This window comes from Caretta caretta, chromosome 6, assembly GCF_965140235.1.
Source record: "Caretta caretta isolate rCarCar2 chromosome 6, rCarCar1.hap1, whole genome shotgun sequence".
In the NCBI taxonomy this organism is placed as follows: Eukaryota; Metazoa; Chordata; order Testudines; family Cheloniidae; genus Caretta; species Caretta caretta.
The window spans coordinates 99,912,522-99,918,370 of NC_134211.1; the positions used below are offsets into that span (position 1 = coordinate 99,912,522).

General features: G+C 47.1%; 1 protein-coding gene across 1 annotated transcript; it reads right to left on the minus strand.

Annotated features, from left to right (window-relative positions):
• Positions 1 to 1,602: 1,602 nt before the first annotated feature.
• Positions 1,603 to 3,791, minus strand: LOC142072361 (uncharacterized). The gene is made up of 2 exons (XM_075129028.1): positions 2,886 to 3,791; positions 1,603 to 2,297 (listed from the first exon to the last, which is right to left on the minus strand). The coding sequence occupies exons 1-2, from the start codon at positions 3,466 to 3,468 to the stop codon at positions 1,777 to 1,779; spliced, it is 1,104 nt and encodes a 367-aa protein (XP_074985129.1). The 5' UTR covers positions 3,469 to 3,791; the 3' UTR covers positions 1,603 to 1,776.
• Positions 3,792 to 5,849: the final 2,058 nt, after the last annotated feature.

Below are 5,849 nucleotides of genomic sequence, written 5' to 3' on the forward strand. Positions count from 1 at the left end.
AACCTCCTTGTTCCAATAACAACGATAACTTAGGTGCACCATTTCTTATTGGAACCCTCCGTGCAGTCCTGCCTGAAATACTCCTTGATGTACAGGCACACCCTTTGTTGATTTTAGCTCCCTGAAGCCAACCCTGTAAGCCGTGTCGTCAGTCGCCCCTCCCTCCGTCAGAGCAACGGCAGACAATCGTTCCGCGCCTTTTTTCTGTGCGGATGCCATACCAAGGCAAGCATGGAGGCCGTTCAGCTCACTTTGGCAATTAGGAGCACATTAACCACCACACGCATTATCCAGCAGTATATGCAGCACCAGAACATGGCAACGCGATACCGGGCGAGGAGGCGACGTCAGCGCGGTCCCGTGAGTGATCAGGACATGGACACAGATTTCTCTGAAAGCATGGGCCCTGACAATGCATGCATCATGGTGCTAATGGGGCAGGTTCATGCTGTGGAACGCCGATTCTGGGCTCGGGAAACAAGCACAGACTGGTGGGACCGCATAGTGTTGCAGGTCTGGGACGATTCCCAGTGGCTGCGAAACTTTCGCATGCGTAGGGGCACTTTCATGGAACTTTGTGACTTGCTTTCCCCTGCCCTGAAGCGCATGAATACCAAGATGAGAGCAGCCCTCACAGTTGAGAAGCGAGAGCCCTGTGGAAGCTTGCAACGCCAGACAGCTACCGGTCAGTTGGGAATCAATTTGGAGTGGGCAAATCTACTGTGGGGGCTGCTGTGATGCAAGTAGCCCACGCAATCAAAGATCTGCTGATATCAAGGGTAGTGACCCTGGGAAATGTGCAGGTCATAGTGGATGGCTTTGCTGCAATGGGATTCCCTAACTGTGGTGGGGCTATAGACGGAACCCATATCCCTATCTTGGCACCGGAGCACCAAGCCGCCGAGTACATAAACCGCAAGGGGTACTTTTCGATAGTGCTGCAAGCTCTGGTGGATCACAAGGGACGTTTCACCAACATCAACGTGGGATGGCCGGGAAAGGTGCATGATGCTCGCATCTTCAGGAACTCTGGTCTGTTTCAAAAGCTGCAGGAAGGGACTTTATTCCCAGACCAGAAAATAACTGTTGGGGATGTTGAAATGCCTATATGTATCCTTGGGGACCCAGCCTACCCCTTAATGCCATGGCTCATGAAGCCGTACACAGGCAGCCTGGACAGTAGTCAGGAGCTGTTCAACTACAGGCTGAGCAAGTGCAGAATGGTGGTAGAATGTGCATTTGGACGTTTAAAGGCGCGCTGGCGCAGTTTACTGACTCGCTTAGACCTCAGCGAAACCAATATTCCCACTGTTATTACTGCTTGCTGTGTGCTCCACAATATCTGTGAGAGTAAGGGGGAGACATTTATGGCGGGGTGGGAGGTTGAGGCAAATCGCCTAGCTGCTGGTTACGCGCAGCCAGACACCAGGGCGGTTAGAAGAGCACAGGAGGGCGCGGTACGCATCAGAGAAGCTTTGAAAACCAGTTTCATGACTGGCCAGGCTACGGTGTGAAAGTTCTGTTTGTTTCTCCTTGATGAAACCCCCCGCCCCTTGGTTCACTCTACTTCCCTGTAAGCTAACCACCCTCCCCTCCTCCCTTTAATCATTGCTTGCAGAGGCAATAAAGTCATTGCTGCTTCACAGTCATGCATTCGTTATTCATTCATCACACAAATAGGGAGATGACTACCAAGGTATCCCAGGAGGGGTGGTGGAGGAGGGAAGGAAAATGCCACACAGCACTTTAAGCACAGCACTTTAAAAGTTTACAACTTTAAAATTTATTGAATGACAGCCTTCTTTTTTTTGGGCAATCCTCTGTGGTGGAGTGGCTGGTTGGCCGGAGGCCCCCCCACCGCGTTCTTGGGCGTCTGGATGTGGAGACTATGGAACTTGGGGAGGAGGGCGGTTGGTTACAGAGGGGCAGCAGTGGCAGTCTGTGCTCCATCTGCCTTTGCTGCAGCTCAACCATACACTGGAGCATACTGGTTTGGTCCTGCAGCAGCCTCAGCATTGAATCCTGCCTCCTCTCATCACGCTGCCGCCACATTTGAGCTTCAGCCCTGTCTTCAGCCCGCCACTTACTCTCTTCATCCCTCCACCTCTCCTCCCGGTCATTTTGTGCTTTCCTGCACTCTGACATTATTTGCCTCCATGCATTCGTCTGTGCTCTGTCAGTGTGGGAGGACAGCATGAGCTCGGAGAACATTTCATCGCGAGTGCGTTTTTTTTTCTTTCTAAGCTTCACTAGCCTCTGGGAAGGAGAAGATCCTGTGATCATTGAAACACATGCAGCTGGTGGAGAAAAAAAAAGGGACAGCGGTATTTAAAAAGACACATTTTATAAAACAGTGGCTACACTCTTTCAGGGTAAACCTTGCTGTTAACATTACATACATAGCACATGTGCTTTCGTTACAAGGTCGCATTTTGCCTCCTCCCACCGCGTGACTACCCCCTCAACCTTCTCCCCTCCCTGTGGCTAACAGCGGGGAACATTTCTGTTTAGCCACAGGCAAACAGCCCAGCAGGAATGGGCTCCTCTGAGTGTCCCCTGAAGAAAAGCACTCTATTTCAACCAGGTGACCATGAATTATATCTCACTCTCCTGAGGATAACACAGAGAGATAAAGAATGGATTTTGGTTGAATGCCAGCAAACATACACTGCAATGCTTTGTTCTACAGTGATTCCCGAGTACGTGTTACTGGCCTGGAGTGGTAAAGTGTCCTACCATGAAGGACGAAATAAGGCTGCCCTCCCCAGAAACCTTTTGCAAAGGCTTTAGGACTACATCTAGGAGAACCGCAAATGCCAGGGCAAAGTAATCCTTTCACATGCTTGCTTTTAAACCATGTATAGCATTTTAAAAGGTACACTCACCAGAGGTCCCTTCTCCGCCTGCTGGGTCCAGGAGGCAGCCTTGGGTGGGTTCGGGGGGTACTGGCTCCAGGTCTAGGGTGAGAAACAGTTCCCGGCTGTCAGGAAAACCGGTTTCTCCGCTTGCTTGCTGTGAGCTATCTACAACCTCCTCCTCATCATCATCTTCTTCGTCCCCAAAACCTACTTCCGTATTGCCTCCATCTCCATTGAAGGAGTCAAACAACACGGCTGGGGTAGTGGTGGCTGAACCCCCTAAAATGGCATGCAGCTCATCATAAAAGCGGCATGTTTGGGGCTCTGACCCAGAGCGGCTGTTCGCCTCTCTGGTTTTCTGGTAGGCTTGCCTCAGCTCCTTCAGTTTCACGCGGCACTGCTTCGTGTCCCTGTTATGGCCTCTGTCCTTCATGCCCTGGGAGATTTTGACAAAGGTTTTGGCATTTCGAAAACTGGAACGGAGTTCTGATAGCACGGATTCCTCTCCCCAAACAGCGATCACATCCCGTACGTCCCGTTCGGTCCATGCTGGAGCTCTTTTGCGATTCTGGGACTCCATCATGGTCACCTGTGCTGATGAGCTCTGCATGGTCACCTGCAGCTTGCCACGCTGGCCAAACAGGAAATGAGATTCAAAAGTTCGCGGTTCTTTTCCTGTCTACCTGGCCAGTGCATCTGAGTTGAGAGTGCTGTCCAGAGCGGTCAGAATGGAGCACTCTGGGATAGCTCCCGGAGGCCAATACCATCGAATTGTGTCCACAGTACCCCAAATTCGAGCCGGCAACGTCGATTTAAGCGCTAATCCACTTGTCAGGGGTGGAGTAAGGAAATCGATTTTAAGAGCCCTTTAAGTCGAAATAAAGGGCTTCATTGTGTGGACGGGTGCAGGTTTAAATCGATTTAACGCTGCTAAATTCGACCTAAAGTCCTAGTGTAGACCAGGGCTTTAATTAACCATTGGGGGAAAAGCTGTTTTACTCGTAAGGTACTACTGTTTGTATTATTGGAACAGATAAAAGTGCACGAGTATATTTGTTGGTCTCCATCTCAAAACATAGTTGGAAAACGACCAGCAGTAAGAGTGTGCTAGTACCTAATATTGGTACAGGTAGTGCTCAGTAGACTAGCCCAAACATGGTCCCTCAGTGGGTGATTCTTCAAACCACAGTGCTCTACATGGTAAGAGTTAAAGATATTTTTTAAAAAAGAGGACCTGTGGCACCTTAGAGACTAACAAATTTATTTGAGCATAAGCTTTTGTGAGCTACAGCTCACTTCATCGGATGCATTCAGTGGAAAATACAGTGGGGAGATTTATTTTCCACTGAATGCATCCGATGAAGTGAGCTGTAACTCATGAAAGCTTATGCTCAAATAAATTTGTCAGTCTCTAAGGTGTCACAAGTACTCCTTTTCTTTTTGCGAATACAGACTAACACGGCGGCTACTCTGAAAGATATTTTTGTCATCTTCTTCCAGTCAGCTGATTAGCTTTTTCTTGCCTCCTTGTACACTGCTCACATATCTTTCAGAGGGAATTTGGACTCCTTTCACAATGCTAGTCTCCATATTAAAGCAAAATGACTTTGCAGTCTCAGCAAAGATCCTCACATCAGCGTTTGCTTCTGTTCCAGGCTCAGTTAAAGAAGTTGGTTTTCACCTATAAAATCCTTTATGATTTGGGTCCTGGATATTCTAAAGACCCTGCTTATCTTGGTGCTTTGCTGTAACACCTGAGTTCAGTTCAGATTTTTGAGCTGACAGTCCTTAGATTGACATGTATGTGGGAGATGGTTACCGTCCAATTATAATTCCCTAATTCTGGAATTTGATTTTTACATGGTCCAACAGAACTGAGTATGTTCTCCTTTCAAGGCCCATCTATTTATTCAGGGTTTTTTAGAGGAGGTGGGTTGAATGAAGAGGGTTGAAGAATAATTTTTTTCAGTACATTTGGAAGCGTTTTTGTTTTTATCATTGGGCATTGTTATTATGGACTGTTAGTTTTGTAAGCGGTGCAACACTATGTATACTGAAAAACAAAGGTATTTCTGGCATGCTTATATGATTTCTATGGGGCTGAGTAGGCTGTTTGACATTTCTTAAACAATAATCACTGTTACCAGTTTGTTGGCAAATGGAATGCCAGTTGTTTGTTTACCACAAGTATAGCCTGGCTAACAAGACCATCCCTGACAGGTGTTTGTCCAACCTGTCCTTAAAAACCTCCAGTAATGGGGATTCCACAACCTCCCTTGGAAGCCTATTCCAGTACTTAACTGCTCTTATGGTTAGAAAGTTTTTCCTAATATCTAACCTAAATCTCCTTTTCTGCAGACTAAACCCATTACTTCTTCTTCTGCTTTCAATGGACATGAAAAACAATTGATCACAGTCCTCTTTATAACAGCCCCTTAATATATTTGAGGCCTATAATCAGGTGCCCCCTCAGTCTTCTTTTCTCAAGACTAAACATGCTCAGTTTTTTTAACCTTTCCTCATAGTCAGGTTTTCTAAACCTTTTATCATTTTTGTTTTGCCCTTTTCTGGACTCCCTCCAGTTTAGCCACATCATTCCTGAAGTGTGGTGCCGAGAACGGGGCATAGCTGAGATCTCACCAGTGTCGAACAGAGTGGGACAATTACCTCCCTTGTCTTATATACAACACTCCTGTTAATAAACCCCAGATGTTATTAGCCTTTTGAGCAACTGCATCACATTGTTGACTCGTATTCAATTTGAGCATAAGCTTTCGTGAGCTACAGCTCACTTCATTGGATGCTGTAGCTGTAGCTCACGAAAGCTCATGCTCAAATAAATTGGTTAGTCTCTAAGGTGCCACAAGTACTCCTTTTCTTTTTGCGAATACAGACTCACACGGCTGTTCCTCTGAAGCCTGTCATATTCCATTTGTAATCCACTATATCCCCCAGATCCTGTTCAACAATATTACCGCCTAGCCACTTATT

What these genes read in the sequence shown, in the direction of transcription:
- LOC142072361 (XM_075129028.1), bottom strand. Translation starts at nt 3,468, where the DNA reads ATGCAGAGCTCATCAGCACAGGTGACCATGATGGAGTCCCAGAATCGC. An exon ending in AGGCGGAGAAGGGACCTCTG is followed by an intron (nt 2,298 to 2,885) that starts GTGAGTGTACCT and finishes TTTCTCCACCAG; the next exon opens with CTGCATGTGTTTCAATGATC.